Source organism: Corvus cornix, chromosome 3 (assembly GCF_000738735.6).
Source record: "Corvus cornix cornix isolate S_Up_H32 chromosome 3, ASM73873v5, whole genome shotgun sequence".
In the NCBI taxonomy this organism is placed as follows: domain Eukaryota; kingdom Metazoa; phylum Chordata; class Aves; order Passeriformes; family Corvidae; genus Corvus; species Corvus cornix.
In genome coordinates, this window is record NC_047056.1 from 292,507 (window position 1) to 318,819 (window position 26,313).

The window sequence follows — 26,313 nt, forward strand, 5'->3', positions numbered from 1 at the left end:
GAGCCACGTGTGTACCTTTTTTCCCAGGTGAAATGGTACCACTGGATCATCCTCAGCATGAAGGATGAGCAGAGAGCAGGAAATGTATTTCACACTGTAAAACAGACAACAATGTCACAAAGGCCCAGAGCAATCCCATCGTTCTCTAACACCAACATGTGCATTTCTAAGAAAACTGTAATGACAAATGTGTCCCGTGGGTTATTTACTACAATTTAAAACCTTATCTGGGCACCATTCACTTGATCTATAGAAAATTTACCAGTGAAAGACAAGCTCATAAAATTTTCTTGCTACTTAGACCAGAGAAAAGTGGCTCACTCCACTGTAAATCATCACCCCCCCACCAAGGTCTGGTTTGGTTTCAATACTGGACACTCACAAATGCTCAGGGTCTTCAATGAAAGACTCAGCGAAAGGAGACAGTGTGATTACAGGCAAGGTGGCAAATGCACAGCAAAGGAATATTCCCAAACCTTCCATGCTCCAATGCTACTGTTTAATGTGTAAGGTACACTTGAAAAGCATAAATGGCATGAACCTAATCAGCATATCCCTGAGTAGTCTCTGTTCTCTCTGTTGCATCTGTCCTTACAATGAACAATTAAAAAAGACAGAGCTCTGCTGTGCTGCTCTCGGGGCTGTGAGAGTAATTGAAATCACTCCAGTAAGAGCAATGCTGCACCAAAAAAGAGCCAGAGTGCAGTCTCATGTCTATCCTCCTTGATGCTTGCCATGGCTCACTGCAGCCACAGCTGAAACCCCAGCAAAGAGGGAACTCACTTCTCATCGTTTGCAAATTTAATTCCGCTTGTCGTGATGGGGTCAAGGAAGAACCAGTCAAACCCAGGGAAGTATCTGTATATCTGAGAGGAAAAATGTGCATTAATGGCAGGCACCAGCAGGCCAGTGATACAAACAGCACTAACAGGGCAGGCCACTGCCATCCCATAACATCCCTTGGCTGCTGACCGTGCTCTTTGCAGTGAGATTGCCCCTGTTTCCACCAGCATTATTTTTCCTGCCCTGTTTTGGGCCCATCTCACCAGCCTGCTCAGGAGCAGGCCCTGTGGATGCTTGCATGGTCAAAGTCTCCAGGTATCATGCAGGACTGTTGGCAATTCTTCCTGGAAGAGCTTTATCCCAGGGCACCTCACCAGCTTGGCTGCATCTGAGGCCTGGACTGTGTGTCTACTCAGTTCAGAGCCAATTCATTCCCATGCTGGACACATGGCTCTGGCACTGCTTATTCTGTGCTCCCAGCAGCTGTCTCAAGTGTAGTTCTTTACCCCTGATGTTTACAGATATCCCCACTGCCCCACAAGTCATGCAGTTAGCTCAGCTGCAGCACTTCTGAAGGCTCATTTCTATGCACACAATTCCATGCCACCAGTGTGAGAGTCACTGACTACTTGCCACAGAAAAGGGGTGACTCCGTGCCTCCTCCCGTATGTTGGTGAATGGAGATTCCAGGATCAGGGCATCCGGGGGCGTTTCTGAAAAGCCAAAGGCAATGTGCTGAAATGCAGGGGTGCATCCAGCCAGCAAGGCCAGCATCTGCCTCATGAGAGCAGCTGCCACCACGGTGCGCCAAGGACAGCTCTGTCCCGGCCCCAAGCGCCGGCGGGAATCGGGGACAGCGGCGGCCGCCGGGAAGCGCATCCACGCGCCACGCTTACCTCTCTCGCAAAGGCGCCGCACCAGATTCGTCGCAACCCTGGAAAGAAGAACGAGCATTGAATTGGCACAGGCCCTCTGCAGAGCAGCAGCTCCAGAGGGGGCACAGGCACAACTCAACAGCCACAAGGTCGATCCCTCACACTGCCCGAGGTCCTGGCAGCCTGCCCACAGTGACCTGGGCTCCCACCGGCCTCACGTACCCGACTGTCCCAAGTGACATCAGGGGCCTGTGTTTAAGTGAACAAGTCCAAGGAAGCAACACACCAGGCAGCCCCTTGGATGGACTCCTTTCAGGTGGCTCTCAGGCTCCCAGCACATCCACAGCTGTGTGACACAGCCTCCCACCTCCAGACCACAAGGTCTGAGCAAGCAGGAGGGGAATGCAGGGCTACAGGCAGAGGGGGAGGTGTGTTCCAGGCAGCTGGAGTGCAGCATCCCAGGGCTACACTGCAAGGAGCTTCCCTAACTGGGACAGAAAGCAGCAAGGTCTCCCCTATGCATCACCCTAACAGGACAGGGATATTTCCAAATTTGCTGAATCCTCCAAGCACAGCATATTTCACAGACCTTGGACTCCAGACTGGCTGCAATCACCAGAGAACTCAGCTGGGGACCAGTCTCAGGACACTCACTGAAGTGTTGGGAAACATCACAAGCATGGTCTGACCCAGAAAGGGATTCTGAACAGGGCAAAAAATTTAGAGGACGAGCCAAAGAAAAGGTCTTTGTCTTCTCTCAAACAAAGCAGGGTGTTCAGTGTCACAGCAATGAAGAGGCACTACCCTGAAATACTTCCCTGTCCCAGCACGTGTTTCACAGCAAGGACAGCTGTTGTGGTCTTACAGTTTATCTGCACACAGCTCAACTCAAAGGTAACTTGTGTTTGCCCCCTGCTCCTCCACCAATCACAGGGGTAAAGAGCACTTGGTGCTGAACATGACTCACCTCCAGACAGCCATGGAAAGGGAGGAAGCAGGAAAGTTAAAAACATGGAGGCAAAGGCACTTGACACCTTGAACTTCCCTGTGCCAGGCATGACCACACAAATGTCAGAGGTGGCCAGCAGTGTAGTCATGCAGGACAAGCACTGATTACACATGGCATGTTTACCAGGATAGGAGGAAAACCTTTTGTAAGGACAAGTCACACACAAGTGTGGCTGGTCTGAGACACTCCTTCAGAGTACCAGAGAAGTCCGATGTTCTGCTCTGAAGGACAATCTATTATTCTAAATGTCTTTCTAGTGTGAACCCTCTGGACAATGAATGTTCAAGATCCATTGCTGCAGTCATTCACTGTAGCCCTTCCCACTCTGTGCAGTGCAAAGGGGAAAGCCACCCCCCAGAAATTATGCCATAGGTGCCAAGAGCCAAGCCAGCCCAGGGATTACAGCAAACAGCACCTTCACCCAAGGTCAGTGTTCAGTGTTCTTTAGAAACTGCTTCTTTAGAAGTGCCACCAAGATTAGATGCTTACCCTGTGCCCAGGGAGTGTCCCCATATATAGACAGGGTTGTCTCCACTTCGTGCTTTTATCCAGTCAAAGACGTGAAGGGCGTCGTAGGTCATTCCCCTCTCTGACGGGCTGCCTATTGAGTCACCCCAGCCTGGAACACAAAGAGTCCTGCTGAGAATCTCTGAAACTGCTCAGCAGAGCCAGCCAGCTCTTCCCATGCAGCCCATCTGCAACTGCAAGGGACATGGATGGGACTTGGGCACTTTCTGTTCACGTCACTGTGCACCTCTATGACTTGGGGCTGGAAGCCCTGATGGTTCCACAGTCATTTAATCAAGGTAACTGCTGCCTGCCAAGGAGTTTTTGTGGATTTAGTCAACAACAAAATCAAGGACTGGATCTCAAACACTGCTACAACAGCGTTCTTGCATGTACCCACCTGTAACAGCCCAGCTCCCAAACCTTTCCTGCTTTTGCCTGCGTGTAACCAGTTTGTGAGGTGAGTCTCTGCCAGTACAGGATTGGATGCTTAGGGCCAAAGCCCAACCGTGTCTCACAGAACTATTGCAGCATCAGCTTGTGCTGTTCAATCAGTGCCCTCCAGCAATTTTCCACCCTCCTGACTGCTTTGGCTCCATCATTTTTGCAGCACATCTACACACTGTATGCTCAGCAGCCAGCACCCCACATCCCATCTGATACCTAATCAGCAGCCAGAGAAACAGCTGCCAGCAGGACTGAAAAACAGGGCAAGCTCCTACAAATAAACCTCTCCCAGATGTCTTCTTGATAAAAATGCAATGGATTAATTTCTTTCCTGTATCTATAGTGGCATTACACTGCAGCCATGGCTTAAATACTAAGAAGGTAAAAAAAGAGCAGCAGATGCCGGACTGCTGGTGCAGAGGTGCAAAGCAGTCATGGCTTCTGCCAAGTATTGTTGGCAAATCATTTATTCTGTCTTATCTCACCTATGGGCTTTTAAAAGGAAGTAAGTGCAAGTTCAGTTCCCTGTGTCACCGTAGGAAAGTCAACTAGATCTTATCCAAAAGGACTACACCCAGGCAAGCCCATCAGCTTCCATAAGTGCACCTGGAGGGTGCCTTAAGTGGATGCTGTGACAGCCTGTGTGCCTGGCTCACTCTCTGCTCCTTAGCTCCCCCATCTACAAGCCCTGTGCTTGAGGACAGACAGGAGCCAGAGTCCACCCAGCTGGACAGCACGAAGCAGTGCTACACATGAAGGCACTAGAAAGAAATTTCTGGAAATTCTTTCGATACCCATGAGGGGGGAAAAGAGAAGCAATAACCACACCTAATTAGCAGGCAGCAATTGTTCATAAAAGAAGCCCACGTACCTCGATAGTCAAACGTCACCACATGGTACCCGAGGGAGCTGAGAACCTGGAAGGCAGAGAAACACTCAGAAACCCATTACAGAGACTTGCACACCAGCCATGCTCTTGCATCAGGCCAGGATGCAGGGATTCATTTTATAACATTATTGACATGCTAAAGGACCAATTCACAGCTTTTCAATGTAGCAGGCACAGAGCTTTCCAAACACTAATCATCTCAGCCCACTGGTTTTACTCTGTTTGTTTCCTAGACCTCATATCAGGCTACCTAAGATGTTGATTATCCCTTTAACAGCTTTGACCTTAAGATCTGCAAATATCCTACTGTTTCCTCTGCAAAGATTTTCATGTTTTCCACTGAAAGAGTACAACTGCTCCAATTATATTACTCGAATTGGCATAAATGTAAGCATAACATATAGGAGCCCATTTCAGAAGGCCTAAATGTAGAGATCAAATATGTACAATTGCTCTATTATGGAGATTTATGTTATAACCAATGGTAATCCTAACAAAATCTGTTAAAAGCAAGTAAAAACACTCAGTGTTAGATCAACTTGCTTGGAGTAAGCGCCTTGGTAAAAATAATACAAGCATTCCAAGCTACTGTTGCTTGATATGAACCTAACAGGTCTGCAGGAGATAATCAACAAAAAGTTACAAAAGCATTAAAATGTTGCTCTTGTGGTCTGTGTATGACACATGATTTTTAAAAAAAGCAATATTAGTATTATACTATACTCTAAAGAGGAAATATAAAACCAACACCATTTCTAGTGGGACAACAAATGAAATGACACCTGTCAGCTGAGCATACTTGTAGCACAATTTTAAGAGATTACATATATTGGGTAGATTTATAAACAATTAAACATTTCACAACCGCTTTGGGGCACACAGTGTCAAGTGGAGCTTACACAGACAACTGGCACCTGACTGGGAAGGCAGAGAGCACTTCCACTGTCCCACCAGAACCTAAACGGTGGCCTGAAGATGGAAAGACAGTAACTTCATGTATGTATCCCACAGTTTACCCCATTGCTTGCTGGCACCCCAGTAAGAACAACATGTGACATCATGCTCACCCTTGCAGCATTTAGTTGAGCTTTTAATGCCATTTAAGTTGTTTGCAATTTCTATTAGCAGATGCAACTGCAACAACCTCAAAGTCACTCATAGCTCCTTTGCTTTTTGCTATTCAGGTCTCTTCAAGCAATTCCAATTCCTCTTTCTTGGGCTCTAAACCCTTCACAGGGGTTCCACTGGAGGTGACAAGGTCCACCCTGTGTGCACTTCCAGGGCAAATGCCCTTTACAGCACAGGTATTAAATATGCCATAGCTCCACTCTGGGATATACATTCACAAGTTACTGTTTCTTCAACGTCCTCTCACAAATAAGTGTGCCAACAGCACAGAGGTGTAGTTGTGTTGTACATACAACACCACTGCAGCCTACATAACAGCAGAATAATCAGGTAAAATATTAATTAACAAATTAGGTGTTGCAGGACAGCTGTCTCCAATGGAATCACTACATGACATTTTTATATATTCACTTACACATTGGATTCCCTGACTGGACATGCAGAACACAAAGTTTCTTTGTGAAAAATCTGGAGTTTCGCTTTACAATGTGATTTTACTGCTAAGATATCATAAACAATCTCGCCTTTTCCAAGCCATTAAAAATTATTTAATCTGTTGAGAGTTCACCTGTCTTCTACACATGTTTGCTATGTGCTGGCTGCATTGAAGGCTTATTAAAAGCACCAGCAAAAAGGACAGCATCCCAAACTGGTTCATCCTGCTGGAATAAACACAAACATGGAGTTTCTGGAGTGGTTCTGCCCAAGTGTGTGTTCCCATGTGAGTAACTGACTGAAAAAGACAAACTAAGCAGCTTGCCTGGATGTTCTCAGAAGTAAAGAATACCAGAGCCAGGAACAGAAAGCTTGGGTTTTGGTAAACTGTGTTCTCTGTACATGTACACACAGAAACACACCAAGCCTGTGAATATTCTGAAGCACTGCTACTTGAGTCCATCAGAATCAAAACCAACTCCTCTGGCTGTCTTGGCCAGCACAAAATGCATCGCAGCACAGGCTGGTTCCCAGAAAATGACAAAAATAGATCACCATACATGACAGTCTCCTCAACCAATTTTCTGCAACTTAGCTCGTCTTCTTTTTCTTAAAGGAAATTAAGTATCACCTGCCTCCTTGGGGTTGCTAAACACTATTTTCTAAGCAATCTGAATTTAAAAGGCTTTGCAGCAGGGGATCTTGCATTGCATGCAATAAAGCTTTATGAGTGCCAACACTGACACAAATTATAAAGAGAAGAAAAAACAGACCTCTCTGAAATGAACCACAAAAACAATTCTGGCTCTTTTAGAAACATGTGATATGAGACCAAGAAACTATGTGTGAGAATTTCAGCCAAAAGAGAGTTTAATAAAATAAATTACCCCAAAAGTCATTAGACTAAACACTCAAAGCAACTGAGGCTGTCTGTTCTCACATAACTCACACCATAATACTGCACCTGGGAAATTCATTGGGTTTTCTACAAACCTTCTGCACTTGAGATGGCACCATTCACACACATGCCATGAGTAAAAGAGAAATCCAGTTAATCAATCAAATTGGGGCTGTAATTAAATAAAACTTTAGATTTTTCCCAGAAACGGTGTTGGTTAGCTCACTTGGAGCTGGCAGTTAACAACAGCAAATAAAAGACCCTTCAAACACCTTTGAAGATGGGAGAAGTGTGCTCACAGCTTACAGATCCCTTTTTTCCATACAGGCTGCCTATTTAAAGGACACTGAGAGCCCCAAGGCCTGTGCCTGTTGGCAGTGGGCTGTTAGGAGCAGTCTTCTCAACTCTGTGCACATCTGATGTGTTAATGCAGTTGTTTGGACACCACAGGCAGCCACTTACCTTGTAGAGCTCCACCCGGTGATCCCCTCCTCTGGCAAGAGTGATTGATGAAGAGAAAAGGAGAGGAAAAAAAAAAAAAACCAAACAAACCATAAGACAAACCAACAAAACAAAAAGAAACAAGAAAAAAAGCCCCAAACCAACCACATGTGAGCATTTAAGTTTCCAGAAACATATTTCCCAATTGCCTCAGGCAATCTAACAAAAACATGCCAAACATAAGAAACACCATAACTGCTTTGTCACAGGCTTTGAGGAGACAGCCAGGCTTTGTTGAGCTATGCAGGACATAATTTTGAAGTCAACGTCTCCATGTAAATCTCGCCTCACAGCAAGAAAAAATGAACTTTTCAACCCACCCTGCTATCTGCCTTTTCCAAAGCCTGTAATACATCCAGAACAGCCTGTCCCTTTTGGCTCTGCATACCCTGAGCTCTTGCCACAAGTGCTGCCCCAGCCAGTAGCCCTGACTCTCCAAAGTGTGATGCCCCCAGCAGAAATCATGACATTAAGCCAAGCAGGTGGCACTTAGATTGTCTCACCTGCCTCCAAGCTCAGGGAAAGAAAGGACATGTTCAAAACAGTGAGCAGAGAAAAGCACAGCTGAACACTGTAAGTCAGTCCAGGGGAAGAAGCTGCTTAATGTATGGGGGGGGGGGGGGTTTATAAATATAAACTGAAACCTAGACAACGGAAAGGAACGTGAAGGCGCCATTACATACCATAAAATACAGGCACAACATGACATGGCTAATCCACACCCAAACTCTAATCTAGTATTGGTATTAGAGTAAACCTCACTCATGAAAACTCTAAAATTTTCATATTATGACTGGCTTGGTCAGTGCAGCCTCTAAACCAAAATGCCAAATCTCCCTCTAAGGATACATGCACTTGCCAGCCAAAAGCTGTCAGCTCCAACTGTGCTTACAAAATACCTAATGCAGTCAAAAACACTCAGGGCAAAATGCAAGGGGTCACTTGTAAGTCATTTTGTATCATACAAGCCTGAAGATGATGATCCACTTGCTTGAAAAGTCACCTTTCCCATGCACATGTTTGTGCTTTTTCATGCTTTCCTTGAAGTGTAACAGAGGAATTTTTTCTGAGGTGATCAAGTACGCATAACATTTTTGCCTCAGCCCCAGATCACTCAAGTCAAACCAGGAAGCCAAGGCAGTGCCTTTTACTCATGGTTAATGCAGCCTGCAGCAGTAAAGCAGCCCTTGGACAAGTGACTGAATGGGCAGCACAGAAACAAACATACAGCGATACACATTAAATCTCAAATGGCAAAGCCAAGATACCTCCAGCTCCTCCAGTGCACAGAGTGAAATGTGAAATATGTAACTGATCCCTAGTTCAGTCCTTTATCTCAGCAGCACTTGGGGGATTTGAGAAGGAAATTTTATCAATATGCACACAGCAGAGATACTGGTCCCAAATGGCCACCATTAAGCTGCAGAATAGCTTCCCTTAGTATCATTTGCTACACCCAATAAAGGCAAAGAACCAAGTGAAGAAGTACTGGCAAAATAATGCTCCAATTTGATTAAACTTTGCCATGCATCAGCACAAGGAGGCAAAAGAACCATCTGTTCATGCATTTCCTGGGTCGCAGCACACATCTTCCATACCACGCCCTTGTACCAAGAAAAGCACGCTGCTGAGACAAGAATTTGGGTGAAAAATGTTGTGATCTAGAGGCTAGCAAACCTTCACTAGCAGCACAGCTAAAACAGTTTCTTTACATCATGGAACTTGTTTTCCTGCAATTCTTCTGCTTTTGCAATCTATGGGCAGACATCAGCTTCAAAATAATGTGCCATCAAGAAAAAACATGCACTCAAAATTCAGAAGGGTTGATACTCTTTTGTGAAATGCCTGTTTGTAAGGGGAAAGACCATGTTCTAATAGATTAATAAAAGCACTGTAACGTGTGGAGATGTGGCAGGAAGAACATGATCCTGAGAAATATCTTCATGCTGCATTAATGGTTTTCAGCATCCAGCAACAAAGTACAGAGAACTGACCTACTGCTTTAGCCAATACAGAGTCAACTATAAAATTACAAATTTTAGAAGTGCTCCTGGTCCAGACAAGTGTCCTGGACAGATGTAATAATGAAACAAGATCAGCACATGACCTTCCTCTTTCCTTCAGATTTTCCTTCCTCAGAATGTGTTAACTACTAAAATAAACTCACAAAAGGAACTGGAAGGTTTATTTAATGCCTGGGAGTCACATATACAGAAGCACTAATACCATCCCATGTCTCAGTTGAGAGACTACTACGCTGAAAAGAAATACTTCTCATCACCTGATTTAGGAAGGGTCACAGCCTCCCGGCTTCTAGCAGAGGATACAAGGTAAACTATAATATCAGCTGTCTCTGATAACTGCAATAGATCTATTCCCACACTCAATAAATGGAGAGGGATCATTTCATAAAACATATGTGCCTTCTTTTAAAAGGAGTAAATTTTATTTTGGTTTTAGTCATAAAATAGTTTGGGGTGGAAGAGCCCTTTAAAAGCCATCTAGTCTAAATCCCCTGCAATAAGCAGGGACATCTTCAACTAGATCAGTTTGCTCAGAGCCCCATCCAGCCTGACCTTGAATGTTTCCAGGGATGGGGCAACTACCACCTCTTTGGGCAACCTGTTCCAGTGTTTGACCACCACCCTCATGGTAAACAATTTCTTTTTTATATCTGATCTAAACTGGCCCTCTTTTAGTTTAAAATCATTATCCCTTGTCCTATCACTACAGGCCCTAAGGAGTTTTTTTCCATCTTTCTTAACATGCTGAAGCTGTGACAAGCCAGGAAAACACATCCTGAAACAAAGCCATCAGTGTTTTGTGCCTCACCTTGTTCCCGCATTCCCGTGCAGGTAAAGGATTACGGGATGGCTGGAGCCCAAAGCCTCTTCAAACCACAGCTGGTCCTTCCCTCGGGCATTCTTCCATAAGGCTGCAGGGACCGTGTGCCTGTGTACAGAAGGAAAATCTACACTGTCCTGCTGCTACTCAACACTGGAGTGCCTGCCACTTGAATTCCGAGATTTTCTGATCAGCTCCTTCCCTCAGGATTACACACCTCACACACATTTTCATAAAACTGTCCTGATTAGCTGACAAATGGCCAAATTTAAAAGGCAGTGGCTACAGTTTTCACCTCCATCACCACTGCCTTCAAAACTTAGGGCTGTGCAAGGCACCAAACTTCAATGGCATAATTACTGAACGTCCTGCTGCTCTGGCAAAAGAATCGCAATTCCTCAGCTTTTATGGAATTTAATTGCTTCAATTAACATACTTATATACCATCAACAAGATTCACCACTAGGTCAGCAGATGTTCAGAATAATCAAAAGCAGTTGGGCTTGGAAAGAATGTTCAGTGATTAAGAGACATATCTGACTCCACAGCCAACCTGAGGAAAAGGAAGGGCCCAGAGTCTGAGGAGAAGATCATGTGTTTTGTTTTCAGGCACAAGGTTCTCCAAGGTGGAACATTTTAGCTGAAAAAGTTACAATCTACAAGAGCCAGAAATTTTTAACTCACAGCTGTTCTTCTGTAGATAATGTATCTAGGTGACCTGCTAGAAAGAATTCAACACTGGTGGAACAGAAAGTAGGCAATTAAAACAGATAATTAGAATACAAACACAAAGCAAGTACATGTCCATAACCATCTCAGTTGTTGAGAAGGTGGCTGGCTTCCAGCCATCAGAAGTAACTTAAGTACTCACAGGCCTTTTCACCTGAAAGGCAAACAAGCTTGCACCTACCACACCAATCCTCCCCAGATGTAAAGCTCAGAGGGCAAACAGGGGGAAAGCAATGTAAAAAGTCTACTTGCTGGCATGAGCCAGCAGACACCAAGGTCTTGAAGAGGTAAAAAGCCTCAGTAACTGTGAGGCTCAAAAATTCTTCAACTGTTCTGCCCCAAGACTTTTGCGAACTTACAAACAAAGCAGGCTGAGGACTTCATTTTACATGTACACCAAACACAAGACCTTGCACTGGCATTAAAAAGAAAGATTCCAAACTTTTGTGACCATCTCCCATAAATATCAAGACAAATGACAGCCTCTGAATTGCCACAAGCTGGAAGTCGTGTTTTAGTAAAGATACATGGTACACTCGTAAGGGAAACAAAATACAAATACCAAGACTGCAATAAAAACTTATTTAACAGCTTAACAGGCAAAATTTTAATTGTCCAAGTGAAGAATCAAACCATTGTTTGTCAGCCTATCCTGGAAAGACTGAAGTTTAAGTTTCTAAGCGTATCTTTCACTAAAATTTACTTAAAGGAAAGGAACTGTCCTAATGGTAATTGTAATATCTCTATCCCATTTAAAGATTATGCACCCTGTGAAGACAAAATCTCTACTGCATTAAAGGACACATCCAAGTTACATATACAACTGAAAACTCCAAATTCTACAGCTTACAGATTGAACATCACTGGCTGTATTAAGGGAACACCCACCCCCTTCCCTCCATACCTGACACGATCCTGGGTAACAAGGAGCTAAAATGAATTGTCCCTACCTGGGACCAGAAAATCATCTTTGTGAGGAAAATGACAAATGAGCTCTGACACTGTCACTTGTTTTGTTAAGAGAGTAAACTGTGTGTTCCGTTCTCACCCACTCTCTGAATCTTACATATGTTTTATGCACTGAATTTTCTTCCTCCTACTCCGAACACTTTGATCTGTTTTCCTATCTTCCCCCACGCGTATTTTGCAAAACAAAATATGAATCAGAGTTGAATGACAAAACGTCTAACTCCTTGGGTCTGGTCTGATCTGGAGGCAGGATCTTTGTAGTGATGCAGACCTGTAACCTTTATGATTCCAAATGTTGATGTTTCTCTGAATGCACAGGTTGTCTGACTGTGTTTGTGCATTCCTGATCCGAGCTCAGATGAGCCCCAGAGATTTGCATACTTTTCAACATGAACTCGGTCACTTGGCAGAGGAAAATACAAACATCCACAAATGAGAGCATGCACAGCAAAAAGAATGAATAGGCAACACTGAGAACAAAAAGAAGGATAAAGATGCATGGCACATACTGCACAGAACTGGATTCCTTACCAGACTCCAATGGTTACATCCTCCTCTGGCTGCAAGTAATAATTACAGGTGTGGTTTAAACCTTGATCCTGTGGTCTTTTCAAGTCAATGAAATATGGGACCCTCACTGAAATGAAAAAAAAAAAAAAAAAAAAAAAAAAAAGAAACGTTGTAATTTTAATTTTTTACCTTTATTTTCTCAAAAAACTGCTTAACCAAGGCACTGGAGAGTTGTATAAACTGGTCCACTGTGCTGGGAAGACCTTTTTGTGTAGAAGGATGAATTGGTTACAGCTGTGATGTAAAACATGAACAGCAAAGAGAGCAAGGTAAGAAGACACAAGCAACCACCAAAAACACAGGGAGCAGGCTATAATTAAGAGAAGGTGGGGGAGACAGACAAAGCTTCCTTTGACAAACATTTAACCATCTCTGTCCAGTCTGAATTACAAATCTCTGCTGCATCAGGGGTGGGTTAGCTGATTTGGATTCAGGCTCTTCCCACAATATGGAGCTCCACTGCAGCAGAACCAGGAAGTCTGTCTCCTTGGGATTTAGTGGTATAGCAATTAACATACCAAAGCTTTTGTGCTACTGACACACAAAGAAACACTGATAATGGTGACAGTCAAATCTCACTTCACTTCCCCTCTAAAAAAAACATTCAGCTTTACACAAACACAAAACCCAAAGCAGACAACAGCCAATGTCAACCTCACAAATGTGGACCCTCAGACTGCACATCTTTACCTGTTAAGTCCTGCCTGCTCTTGTACACAAGCACATGGAAGAGTCCCAGACAAATGGCACAAAGCACCGGGGACCTGCTGGGTCTCATGAGGGCAGTGGATCCTCAAGAGGATGACAAGCTCTGCAGCCAAGGTCTGCACTGGCACACAGGTCACTTCTAGCAGTGCTCTGACAAAGTTATGCAACTTCTCTGCGCCCTTGTGGTGATTTAACATCACCCAGAAATCCAGGCCTCAGATCCTTTGTATCCCCAACTCCAGAGACCCAGGGGTTGCCCTCGACTCTCTCCAGGTACCTTTTGCCAGAGACTCCAGGAAGGACCATTCTCCCCAGCTGCAGAGCACGTTTTTTACATCCTGTCCTGTCCTGACTGGTCCAAGGGCTACTGCATGGGCAGTCTCCTGTTTGATCTGTTCAAAGGCTTGCTTGTTGTTCAGGGCTCCACTTGGAAATCATTCTTCCTCTGTGTCACACGAGACAGGGCTTAGAGTATGACTGTACTCCGAGGTATGCATCCTCCAAAAAACCACAGCACCTGGGAAAGTCTGTGTTTCCTTCTTGCTGGTCACTGGGACATAGCTGCTATTCTGTTGACCATGTCCATTGGAATCTGATGCCATCCATCTTGCCATTTTACTTCTAAAAACTGAATTTCCTGGGTAGGTCACTTGATCTTACTTTGTTTTGTAGCAAAGCTGGCCTTCAGGACAATCTGGATTATTTTCTCCCTTTTCTCAAAACCTTCCTCTGCTGTATTGCCCCAAATGAAGATGTCATCAATATACTGCAAGTGTTCCTGAGCCTCACCCTTTTCCAGTGCAGCCTGGATCAGTCCATGGACCATGGCAGAGGGTGGGACAGTGCTTCCACCCCTGGGGCAGGCAATTCCAGGTGTACACCCCTCCAGGTAAAGACAAACTGTGGCCTGCACTCTGCTACTAAAGGAATGAAGAAAACTGCATTTTCTTCTTTAATTTAAATTTCTCCTTTAATTTAAATTTTTTAATTCCTTGGGCAGTCATTCCACAGATGAGATGCAGGCCCGTACCAGGGAAGAAATGTTTTTTTCATACAGCTGGAGTTTGGGAACCAAATTGTTCACTCTTTTTCTCCTCCTGTCCACAGCATCACTGCCAATGAGCTGACACGTGACACTGGCGTGCTCCACAGGAACTTCCAGCACATGGTTTGTGTACACTGGATGTCATCTGGGTTTATAGGGGATTGCTCCTTCTTTGAATCCTTATAGATCACCTCCAGCACAGCCCATTCTCTCAGGTACTGGATACCTTGCTCCATAGTGTTCCACTTGTCTTGCTGCACTAAAAGGTCATCTGTGCAAAGGTATCTTTCCCTCATGCTTGACAGGAGCCAATTCCAGAGGCTGAGAGTTTTTGGTCTTTTCCCAATACCTGCATCCTGGGACAGGAACCCTAATTGCTTGGCTTTCTTGGAGCAGCCAGGTAACCATGGACTCACCTCACAGCTCACCTGAAGGTAGGGATGGGGTGATTATTTCTGGCCCTGCCTCTTCCTCTGGTTGTGAGGGTCCTGCCTCCTCTTCATCAATCACTATACAAACTGAATTGATCTTGGATTTCTTGTTCTGTACAAGGCTGACTGCTCCTGGCACAGGTTGTCCTCTGGTTCAGCTGCAGCTTGGCCACAGTGCCTGCTGCTCTGCTTTCCTTCCCCTCCCCCTGAGGGTGCTGTCCAGTAATGAGCCGTGTCCAACAATGAGCAGCCAGGGCCTAACACATTGCAGCAACTTCCCCCTCTTTGGAACTGCCACAGCAATTTTCTTCCAAATATTCTGCCACTTCACCAAGGCCTTGTATTTGTTCAGGGGTGAACTTCCAAAACCACTGGAGCAGAATACTCCTTCAAAAGCTGGCCCATTTTCTCCCACTCTCCATGGTACTCATGACTATCCAACCTCCAGGGCAGGTTTCTGGACAACTTCCCTAGGAATCTCTGTCCTGATTCTAAATATGGTGCAGACTGCACTGACTCTAAACATGTTGTAGACCATACTGAGGAAACCTGGCAGACACAGCAACAATAATATGCTACAGGACAATTATTTTGGTCACTTGAGAATCAACAGAGGCAGAACTTCAGGGAGACCTAACAAAGCTCTGCAAAAGCAAACTAAAATCACTGAAACCTGCACTATTCAGGTTACCTAGCTGTCAGTTCTGACAATCAAAGCACAAGAGCTGCCCTCCACATGGTCACACTTCACAGCAAACACGATCCAAGGTGTGAGAACATGCAAAGCATGCAATCAAAATTAGAGAAGTTATATAAAAACAATGTATCCATAGTTGGTCCTTCTAGCTTCTACAGTCAGAGGAAGATATTTTTCAAAACTTGATTACAAAACACAAGTGAGGTTTAAATGCAAATTTAGGTTGCTGGATTTAATTTCACTTGCCTGCTGTGTCTTCATGCAACTGTGTTGAACCCTTCAGAAAAACACATCTGACATATTGCACGGTTTTCCTGAAGGAAAAGTCTTTTGGCTGAAAATTGGCTTCAGTCTGGTCACTCTATTTCGATAAAGACATGCTACAACAACCACCAGGGCCACAGAGAATACTTTCCAAACCACAGTCTGGGGAAATTTACAACCTGTGAAAGTTCAAGTCCTTCACAAGCTGTTCACATGCAGGGTGAAAGTGAAGGCAAACAAACTGAAGACAAAGGCACTCTTCCCCTTGTCCCCTCACCCACTCACCTGACTGAGTCACTTACCAAAGTTTAGGAAGACCAGCTTTGCCTGGATAGCAGGGCACAGTTTTACTAGAAATGGGATGGCTATGTACATTCCCAGCAACCAGAGTAGTAACTTCCTCAATCGAAACCATAATCCATATCGCCTGTATAAAAGAAAAAAAAAATAGAGAAAAACAGAGCTGAATACAGCAGAATTTTTATGGAGCAATTTTCACAACGATCTGTGTGCTTGGTGTTTTTGAAAATCTGGTCATTTACACTTCAAAGAACACCTAATTTTAAACAGTTTGTGTAGCCTCAGTTGTTTGAGAGAAGCAGAAGTAACCAAAATACCAGCTGATGACAGGCAGCTTAGAAAAAGGGAAGAGAAACTCCCTACTGATTACATTTTAAAAAGACTCTGTAACAAGAGCTTTTTTTTCCTGCTGACTTTGTGTAACACATTTCAGAATCTCTAGAATTCATATCGCATGTTCATCTCCAAAAAGCAGCCTCACTGTACTTCCCACTTAGGTCGCTATCAGATTTTGTTCGGTTAGATTTTCACATATTTTGAGGAACTATATGTAATGAGACCAATAAAATTGCACATGATCTCATGCATGGACTGGAGCAGGTACTCTGCCTTGTCCAGCTAAAAGGGTTCATACCTTTTACCTTTCAATGCCCCAGAAAGCAAGCCATTCTAAGCTATAAAACATAATAAATTTCATAATCTGCAGCATTATTCTCTATGAATCCAGAATAAGTTTGGAATAATAGCCCCAACACTTTATCTCCATTTTCTCGAGTATTTCGATTGGGAATAATAATTTTAAAAAAACAACAAAAAAACACCAAAAAGCTAACAAAACAAACAAACAAACAAACAAACCACCAACAAAAAAACCCAACAAAACCACCAAACCCAAACAAAAAAAAAATCAACACGCAGCAGCTAGTTAAGCAATGTATCTCAAAATTCCCTTTATTGTATCAGAATAACTAGCAAATACACACTCATATGCATGTCTATATATGCACATAGGTTTACATAAAGGCACACTTGCAGTGATTTAGTTGACTAACATTCCATGTGCACTGAGGTTTCTCAGCCAGCCCTGCAATCAAGAACTAAAATTCATAGGAAGCCTTCAGGCGACACAATTTCTGTTGCTTTTCAGCAGACAGTCTTGAGCAAGAATCATGTTCCATGCCAGTGAGCAAACAGTTCTCAGTATTGGGAACTGCAGGCAGCTGAAAGCAGAGAACAATTTTTCCAAAAGGCATGAAATTGTTAATCTCCCATTTGGCAATTCTTGGAGCTGACAACACTGAACTTGCTCTAGACTAGTGCTAAGAGGGTTTAGCCACTGTCAGATAGTTGAAATTGTCAAATAGAGAGCCTAAAGACCTCTTTTTTACACATTTGTACAAGAAATATGAGTGTACAGACAGAACTGGGATGGAAAGAGTTTAATCATGCACCAAAATTTTCAAAATCTCAATAGCTTTTGGAGCCCAAAAGCCAAGACTCTCAGGAACAGTTTTCCAGCACAGCAAAACAGGAGACATTCCAATCTCCCCCACTCAGCTAAGATTTTGGTATGATTAAGGTGCTCACAGGGAATAGGCTATGCTCTTATTAGTCCAAAACCTGCCTTCACCACCCTACTACTTGCCTACAAGTGCCTGTCTGCCTCCTCTCACCCTGGAACCACACTCTGCACTTCAGAAACATGTACTATCAAAATCAAAGCCCTTTTCTTCACAAGCTAAAGCAACTGTCATTTTCCAAGAGGGGGGAAAATACATTCCTAAGACACTGTCACCCAGCTGTAGCTGCAACAAGCCCACGTTGAAAGGTTCAACAGATTTTTATACTTCCCACAGCAAATTTGACAATGAAGAGGTAAAGAACTCCACCAAGGCTTCCAGTGACATTTCCACACCTCAAGCCCAGTTTCCTACAGTGAGAAAAGCAGAAACAGCAGCAGAGGAAATGGTACAAAACAGGGGCTTTAGAAGAACATTAGTGAGTACCAAAGCCTCAGACTGACCCACCTCTGCCCACAACTTTGGGAAAAAACCCCACACAACATTTTGTTTGGGCTAATCACAGCTGATCATTGCTCCCTACTCTCAGCTTAAAGCCAGCTTTCCATAGCCACCCCAACATCAGCACCTACCACCTATTTTCTTAGCTGGAATGGATTTGTGGAAGACAAAGGGAGATCACTAAAGGGTAGCTGGCATTTAACTGCTGAGCAATTGGACTACAACTTAGCTCTCTTCAATGAGAAAAGTGTGTCTTTTTGTCAAAACATTTTGTCTAGTTATTTTTTCACTTCGATCTACTCACATTCATCTCTCCTTATTGGCAAAAAGGGAGTGGTTAAAGCTAAAAGGGGAGGTACCTCATTTTGGAGCATCCACACCTTAAATCAAGACACTCTGTCATCACCACCTTCCCAGTAAAAACCACAGTACAGGTGAGCAGCCAGGAAGGATGGGGCTTTCCAGCAAGTTTTCCTGCCTGGGGCCTAGATCCTGCTGCAGCCAAAAAGAACTCTCCCAGAATAATTTTGCATATGCCAGGATTTCACTTTACAGAATAAAAACCCCACTCGCTTAGGAAGACAACAGAGCCAGGTCTAAACTCCTCCAGGCACAGCCAGAGCACATCAAAACTCGGGCTCTTCAGAGATCTGGGTGGCAAAGCACTTCTCATGGCCCAGCCACAAGCTGGAACCAGGAACAGAAAAACACTGAGGAGGACACTGTCCAAACGCTGTCGGAGCTCAGGAATGATTCCAGTTTCTCCTTTTTGGAGACTGAACTGAGGCATCCCTTTCCTTGCTCCCATGCCCCACGTCAGATGCTAATCAGCAACACGACATTTACACCTCATCTCCAGGGAGATGTCTACTTACAATGTAACCAGGGCAAAGCTTTTATCCAGCAGACAGCTTTTCTCCTGATAAAACCGAGTATATGTGCTGAAGTGCAGGCATTATGAAATTACCAGGTAAATCTTCAGTGAGCAATTTAGCTAAATTAAACTCCTCTTGCTCGGTAGAAAAGCTATTTCAGGAAATATATGCCCTGCAAAAGGAAATTTTGGTGTGCTCAGGCAAAAGCAACATACTTGTCACCACTTTTTCACCAGAAAACTCAACAGGTCTTAGTTGGAAAATACAAGTGATGTAGAAAATAAGCAGCTGCAAACTGAAGATATTTAAGAATATCAGAAATTGCTTTTATTGTTCCAGGAAATCAATGTCTAAAAAAACCCCAAAACAACAAAACATCTCACACAACACAAAACACCCAACCCCAAGTCAGCCCAAAATACAACAAAATCCCCGACATCACATTTTCCTCCCTTCATTTACCAAAGGCTTTTGCCCAACATCTGGGTTCTGTCCAAACACAGGCCAAATCTGAAGTAGTTTTTGCTTCGTGCAGTTTCCCAAAGGTAACATGAAAAAGTACATTCTCTCTCCAGACACCCTTAAGTCTGACAGAAGGAAGTCTTTCCTGCAAGGGTGACATCAGAAACAGAAGGTTTTCCTGGTAACTTACAACTGGATGAAGGTCCTACCTTCACTCAGAACAAGCACATTTTGCATTTGGGCACAGTGTGAGTATCTGGCTGGAGAGAAGCTGGGGGTCCTCTCATGACAGCTTCTCCTGAGTGCTGCCCCCTCCTCTCCAGCAAATTTGGGAGGTTTCGTGGACAGTGTCCAACCACCACAATCCTGTGGCATGTTCTGCATCCAGACTCAGATTAGAACAATTTCCCCTGCAGATTATCTGAATTATTTATACACCAGGAGTGTTTTCATTAGCATCCCCTGATCGGCTGTGCTGCCAGGGTGAAAGGGCAGGCCAAGGGTGAAACAAGAGACTACGACAGGTCCCATATCAGAGCTGCAGCAGAGCAAGGACAACATTTATCAGAAACACACACAGGCTGTGCTTGCAGTCCCAAAAGGATCTATAGACAAATGCACCCACAGCCCACGTGGCCTTTGTGATCTGCCTGGGCCAACACTGAAACAAAATGCCCACAGACACCAGAATATGAGGCTCTGTCTGTTCAGTGAATGCTGTCAACTCTGGTGTCCCTTGTGTCCTCAGCTCTTCAAACTGCAAACCAGCAGTGTTCTCCCAGAAGGAATTCAGAGCACAGGATGTGGAAAGCCAAGACCTCGATCACGCAAGGTATCACCTGATCACTGGGTGGCAAAAGTGACTTTAAGGATGGTAGAGGAAAAAATAAAATATATGGCATAACAAGAACACATCCTCCCAGTTTCCTAACAGAAGACATATTTTAAAAAAAAGTCAGTACATTTGTCCCCTCAGACAGGAATCAAGAGCATAACAATGAGGAGGTAAAGACACGAGCAAAAGATTAAAAAAATCTAAGGGCCAAAGGAAATGTAAAGGATTGGGGTGATTTTTTGGGGTAAACAGAGCTGTACCCAAAACAACCTATTCTACAACTTGGAAACTGCAACAGAGTCCCAAGGCACATGGGGGCACAAAGAAACAATACAGCAGCCCATGCAAGGGGCAGGACAGCCCACACATCAGGTAAGCCTTCCAGCTTTCCTTGCTGTTTTGAACAAGAGATGGTTTCTAGCCCAGGCAGGATCTTCAAGAGCACTCATCTTTTTCTGCAGAAAGCCTGGAATGTGGTGTTGCACAGGGCTTCCCCTTCTTGCAGGTCCTGAAGGATCATCCAATCTCTTTTTCCTCCACTACCTGAGCCACCCAATCCAATTAAGCTTTTACTTCACTTGTTCCTTGTCAAAAAATTTAAAAAGGAAGAAACCTATCAGCCTTCCAGCTGTGTGAATGCACAGGGACAGCCTCTCAGCTCCTGAATTTGAGTTCACAGGCAGTGTCTCTCCTCACCATCTGGACTTGTTACCAGCAGCTTTTGGACAGCTTGAGCAGCAGCACTCAACATCGTAATTTTCCACTACAAGATTAATATGCATTCTTTACTCTACAGGTTTGCTGCAAAACCTGCTTTATGTGCAGCTCAATGCAAACTGAAAAGATGCTCATGTCCAGGGGTTTGCACCCTCCTGGTTTCTGTGCACAGTGAACAAACCCGCATGGGCAAACAGGCAACCACACAACTCATTTTGGGCTATTTCAGGCACTGCTATACAGAATTCTCAATGAAATCTGCAGCCAACTATTCATTCTGCTTCAATGGAGGTACTGTATAGAGAAAAGGGAGGTTGAATTAAAGAAAATTCACCCAATCCTGAAAACAGATCTTCCCTGAATCCATGAAAGCCAGTGGGAACAGTAGTATCTGCCAGAACCCTTAGCATCTGAGTGACTGATCCCTCCCTTTGGCACTAAGATCCCTTTAACAGGATGAGTTCACTGCAAAACAACACAAAGAGAAAAATAAAATCCCCCCAAAGCATCTTGCTATTCTAGGGATTAAGCAAACATCTAAAACAAAAAGTCAAACCCCAATCCTGGCAACGAGACACAAATGTAAAGGCATTGCTCTTCCCCCCCTCCCCAAATTGTTTCATAAAACAACTAAAAATACCATGTACAAAACCTACATGGTAATCTGCATTCTCAGAGAATTTTAGCTTCAACCAATTCTGAAAACTTTTGCTCTTGGAAAGATCTAGAAAATAAGAAAAGTAGCTCCACTAGATTCCTTCGCCATCTCTTACAAAAAGTTCCTTGAAATCTTGAACCTTTGCTCTTTCTGAAGAAATATTCTAATCTCCCTCTCAAAAACTAAACTGCAGTATAGCACTACCCCCCCAGGAAAGAGGCTGGGAGTGCACAAGAAGATGGGAGGGGACACAGCTGGAACAGCTGACCCCAACTGACCAAAGGGATATTCCAGACCATATGGCATCATGGATCAACATACACAGCTGGGGAAAGAAGTAGGAAAGGAGGGATATTTAAAGTGATGGTGCTTGTTTTCCTAAATAATCACTGGACTACTTAAGAAAACAACTACTAGTCTTAAAATGTGATTATTCCAAGCAGCTGCATGGTGCTGGATCGACAGCTGGGGCTAAAACACAAGTATCACTTATTCAAAATAATGAAGGTACTCTATTGCACAGAGCCATGCAGAACACATTTTTATAAGGATAAAGGACTTCATGATTTTTCAGGCATCCAGCAGTGGAATAAATTGTTACTGACACATGTCATGTCTGTGAAAGACATGATTTGCTTTCTGATGTTTCAACAGACAATCTGATCTTTCAGCTATTGGGACAAGGCAGGGAAGTCTGGGTAACTTACCTGTTCTTTGACAGCTTCTATAATTCAAGTACAAGTCCTTCTGCATATAAACCCAAGCATTAAGAGTTGTTAGATCCGTTATCTGGAAGTATCAGTCAATTAATACAAGGTATAACAGTATTCTATGCCATCAAAAGCACAGAAGATGCAACAGGCAAATTTATACCTGATCCTACAGCTCTCATCACTATAGCATCCAAAATGTTCATCGCTTGACTTAAAATAAGCATTTGAAATCAGGGATGTTTTAGTCATGTCATGGATACATGAACAGGAAAGAGGCTACATGAGATCCCAAGAAGTCACCCAGTCCCTTCTCCTCACCCTAGAAAAGACACACTACCTTAAACAGCTGTCTGCTAAATTCCTCCCACAAACACTTGGCAAACTGCAACAGCCCATGCTTCAGGAACTCCCTCTGCTGACCCAGAGCTGAGCTGAATGGGCTAAAGTTTGCCAGGTTCATGCAACAAATCAGACTAGCTGCCTTCTCACTGAACAGTGATTTATCACAGGAAAAAAAGAGGCTACCAGAATACATCAAAAGCTGAATAACAATTTGCCCCCTAGGCAGAGACAGAAAAAACTACCCAAATCTCAAAATCTGGCTAAAGCTACTAAATGTTCCTATTTGCATCGATGGAAAAGTGGGGGAGAGAGGTGAATAAAGCACTAAGCAAACCTTCTTAAATATTGGCCTTAAAAAACTAGGATGAAGCAAGGTGTCCAAGCCTCCCTCGGCAGAGATCCAGCCCAGGAAAAGCTACAGCACTCCACAGTGCCCACCAGCCTACTTAGTTTGACTGTATCCAAAAGCAAAAATTTGGGATGTTCTGATACTTCTCTTTTAATTAAAAGACAAATTAACAGGAATAATGGGCTTAATAAGGTGGGGGAAAGGCAGCAGATTAAAAGCCTCTGGGTTTTCATAAAAAAAAAAACCCTAAATGACAAAAGAAAAGCAACCTGAGTTTTTTGATAATCTTTCAAACATGCAAGCCCTACCTTTGGATATCTCAGAATATTGTGACAGCTTATTTTTTAAACACCACCATCAGTGATGGAAAGTGAAGGTGTCCCAACAGAGGAAAAAGCTCAAACCCCAGAAATTACAAGATGTCAATACACCCATAAAACTTTGAATTGCCTGCCAAATGCTAACAAACAGTTCTAACAATAAAAAACACCACTGGCTACTGAAATTAATTCTTCTTTGCTACTATTATAGAAAAAATACTTTTTCTTTTCTGATTACGATGTTGTATGTCTAAAGCACAGCAGAAAGCTACCATAAGCACTAACTTATTTCTCTGTTCATACCAGTATCACAGACAGACCATGACAGCTTCCTACACAGCTCCAGAGAAGTGCTGCATATCAGCAAACAGAACCACAATATTTTGTCTATATGCTAACCAGCACTTTTAGCACCTCACCCCTTATTTCCCATTACAAATGCCCCATCTAACATCCATCAAATCCCTACTGATGCTGCTTTCAGATAGGCCTTCTGGACTTCTATAATCTTTAAAAATCACCCCCACACACATCACTTGCAGTCAGAGTATTTACCTCAGTTCATTTGACAAGCTCTCTATGAGTAAACTATGCAGATTATCCCACCTTCCTTTCACTTCCAGACCTATGCAGCCTGAAGCTGGCACCCGGTTAGTGTGGCCACAAAAAGAAATTCATCATAGAAAAGACCCGACCCTGTATCTGCATTGTAACAGATACATGCAAAAACACATAAAATTAGCTTTTGAAACAGGTAAGTTTGTGGACATGGTTTAGTAGCTGTGGTAGAAACACCTGTGCAAAGGAGGAGCCTCCAGGACCTTTTCTTTCGGCCATGGCATCAGCTTACAGAGATTGTACAACCTCTGCCTTAGACACATTCCTTTCCCTCCCTTTATTGCAAACTATCTACTCCCACAAAGCATCTCCTTTTGCCTGGGGTAAGAGCTTCAGGCAGTGTTGCTCCAACTATCACAATACAGGTGAGGTTTGAAACTTCAGGCTCCCAAATTCCCCCACAGTCCACCACTTCACTACCTCGTTCCCCTCTTACAGCCCAGACTCTTGCAGACTGCTTCTGTGCCTACTTCTGATTAATATCAAGATTAAGCATTAACTTAAAACAATAAACAGCAAGAAGGAAGCCATCTAGCCAGTCACTTGCAAGAATTCAGCTCTGTCTCTCCAAGAGATATAACTGCAAAGTAAAGGAGGGCATCTCAATTAATCGAGTTTTTCAGAAGGGACCATCAAGCTCCAATTACTGAGACCTTCGTAACCACGCTCCAGCTTGGAGAAGAGGGAAAGATCATGGGTAGGACCTGCAAGAATCAAGATCCTGGTGCATCAAGTGGGGGAAATGTGGCATCAGCATTCAGGGTAAGAGGAGAGCACTGCTGATCAGTCGGTCAATAGCACTAAATGCCAGCAAAGGTTATGCCAGGACTCAGAGCGCTGCAGGAAAAAACAAAAACAAGCCCGTGAAGGGAGGGAAAGGCAAGTCAGTGTACAGCATTAATGAGCGGAAATAACAGAGCAGCTTGCAGGTAATGCATGGGCCTTTGTCCATGGAACACGTTTGCAAAAAGCAGAGCAAATGAAGCAAGGGAGGGGAAGGCTCACACAAGCACTTACACACCCCACAGGACAGGGACGTGGGACATATAACTTTTCCCCCTTCAGCACCCCATCCCTTCCCAGTGCCATGGCTTGGGCTCTCCTCTTCACAACCACTCTCTAAGCTGACCACCCTAAAATGCAGTAGTAACACAGCTTGTCTGATTAAATCACTGTGCATTGGCACCTCCTTTGAAGGGCAGGAGCTTGGAACATCAGTCTTGATAACTTACATTCCAGTTGCATGAAACCTACATGTTTCACAGACCAGGAGACAAGAATGGGCTGAACACTTAGCAATAAGCACCAATTTATTTAAAATGTATGCTGACAGCATGGCCTAAGCAGCAACTATGTTACTTCTCAATGCTCTGGTACACTGGTATTAGCATTAGTGTGACTCGTGGGTGGCAAGATTAACCTGAAAGCTACATTTTAAAAAGGAAAGGGCAGATGCTACTGTCATTTTAAGTATGTAGCAAACAATGAATAATTAAACCCTCGGGAACTGAACAATTGACTTTTGGGGATTAGGGTTTTAAGGGTGTTGACTTTTCCTGAATGCATCTTCTGCAACACCGGCATAGTTTGTGCTAAAACCTTTCCAGGACAAACCCTTGTTTAAATTCTAAGAACATAGTTTCTCCAGAGCTCCCCAGCAATGCTACTGACACTAATCAAATCTGAAGTCACCCACATTAGATTTTAGTCGAGCTTGGCATTGAGATACAACTGCGGTGGCAAGTACATTCTCTCCACAGTGTTTACCGAATTCTTAAGTTTTCCACTCATTTCACAGCTGACAGCTGGTTTATATTAAAGGCACAGCCCTCTCTCTGCTCCATGAGCTGGGGAACAAATTAGCTGTCTGCTAATGAAAGACAAAAAAACAGAACATAAACACCAAAAGACTGAAACAGCACTGGAAGTGAAAAACAGAAGCTTGAGACCAGCCGAGTCTGGTTTTCATTGAAGCAGTAAAGCTCCTTTCTCCCAACCACACTCACCTTCATGGGGAGGAGTATGAAGATGCACAAGGTTCAAGAGCAGAACTAATTCAGACACATAATACTCCACCACAGCTCCTAACCTGCATTTAAAGCCACTTGCCTGCTGAATGCATACCATAATTGAGGCAGCACACAGTACAGCCAAGCCAAATCCCCCACCACCAACTACCACTTGTTAACGTGCTGTAAACCTGACAGACTTGCATGCGTGTTTTTACCTTGCAGCAAGAACAAGGAACCAGATTCACTCTCTGTTCTCATGGATACATGTGAGGGAACGGATCTGTATTTCCAAGCGGCACAACTTTGTAAGCATGAAATCATCTTTTCACATAGCAGTTCTTGTGAGACAGCCACACAGCCTT

General features: G+C 43.8%; 1 protein-coding gene across 1 annotated transcript in view; it reads right to left on the minus strand.

Moving 5' to 3' along the window:
• The window catches only part of ABHD12 (abhydrolase domain containing 12, lysophospholipase), a 38,837-nt gene that overhangs the window by 2,709 nt on the left and 9,815 nt on the right, over window positions 1-26,313 (minus strand). The window contains exons 2-11 of the mRNA XM_039568745.1: window positions 16,032-16,156; window positions 12,546-12,651; window positions 10,305-10,424; window positions 7,434-7,464; window positions 4,493-4,538; window positions 3,157-3,286; window positions 1,680-1,717; window positions 1,417-1,496; window positions 784-866; window positions 16-94 (exon numbers count right to left, since the gene is read on the minus strand). Coding sequence (XP_039424679.1) covers window positions 16-94; window positions 784-866; window positions 1,417-1,496; window positions 1,680-1,717; window positions 3,157-3,286; window positions 4,493-4,538; window positions 7,434-7,464; window positions 10,305-10,424; window positions 12,546-12,651; window positions 16,032-16,156 — 838 coding nt within the window. The remainder of the gene's footprint in view (window positions 1-15; window positions 95-783; window positions 867-1,416; window positions 1,497-1,679; window positions 1,718-3,156; window positions 3,287-4,492; window positions 4,539-7,433; window positions 7,465-10,304; window positions 10,425-12,545; window positions 12,652-16,031; window positions 16,157-26,313) is intronic.